Here is a 680-nt window from a genome sequence, read left to right on the forward strand (position 1 = left end):
CACCTGGAGTCGATGAGGGAGGTGCGGTTGGAGCCGTCGTCGCGGACGCGCAGCCACTCGACGGTGACCCGAGCCTGGGCGCTGCGCGGGGACAGCCCCTCGTGCCTGCGGAGCGCGGCCTTGGGGACCGGCTCCTGGAAGAGCCGCAGCACGGCCTGCACAAGCTCGCTGTTGGGCGGCAGCCGCTGCTCCATGCTGAACACCAGCAGGTGCGTGTCGGCCTCGGACACCAGGAACCTGCTGGCCACCTCTGGGGACACGAGCAGGGTCAGCGGGGCCCTCCCTGCACCAGAGGAGCTCACAGGTTTGCAGGGCCACTGAGCTGGGAGCCAGGTCAGGAGAGACCAGACCCTGTTCTGTCTCTCTTGGGTGAACTGTCACCTATAAATCCCGCTGTGCCTGGGCCTCTTTGGTCATCATCTCCACCCGGCAGGAGGGGCGGCCCGGGACCCTGAGCTAACTGGCTGCCCGGCTGAGATGCTGAGGTCAGAATCCTCGCCTGGATTGCGTCCTGATGGCTGAGTAACTCGGGTGTTAGGCTTAGGTGTCTTCCAGTCATCAAGCACCTTTCTGTGCACAACAACTCACTTTTTTTTTTTTTTTTTTTTTTTTTTTTTTTTTTTTTTCCGTGTCCGGCAACGGATCGCAACCCCCAGTGTTGCCCCCGTACCGGACCGGGG

The 680-nt window shown here is 61.8% G+C and overlaps 1 protein-coding gene across 2 annotated transcripts in view; it reads right to left on the reverse strand.

Annotated features, from left to right (window-relative positions):
• LEFTY2 (left-right determination factor 2) overlaps positions 1-680 on the reverse strand; it is a 5,849-nt gene that overhangs the window by 3,237 nt on the left and 1,932 nt on the right. The window contains exons 2-3 of one of the 2 annotated variants that reach the window (XM_008584348.1): positions 222-250; positions 4-119 (exon numbers count right to left, since the gene is read on the reverse strand). In XM_008584348.1, coding sequence (XP_008582570.1) covers positions 4-119; positions 222-250 — 145 coding nt within the window. Of the gene's footprint in view, positions 1-3; positions 251-680 lie in introns of both variants that reach the window. The other variant, XM_008584347.1, reaches the window with a different exon arrangement.

This window comes from Galeopterus variegatus, unplaced genomic scaffold (genome assembly GCF_000696425.1).
Source record: "Galeopterus variegatus unplaced genomic scaffold, G_variegatus-3.0.2 Scaffold3232, whole genome shotgun sequence".
Taxonomy (NCBI): domain Eukaryota; kingdom Metazoa; phylum Chordata; class Mammalia; order Dermoptera; family Cynocephalidae; genus Galeopterus; species Galeopterus variegatus.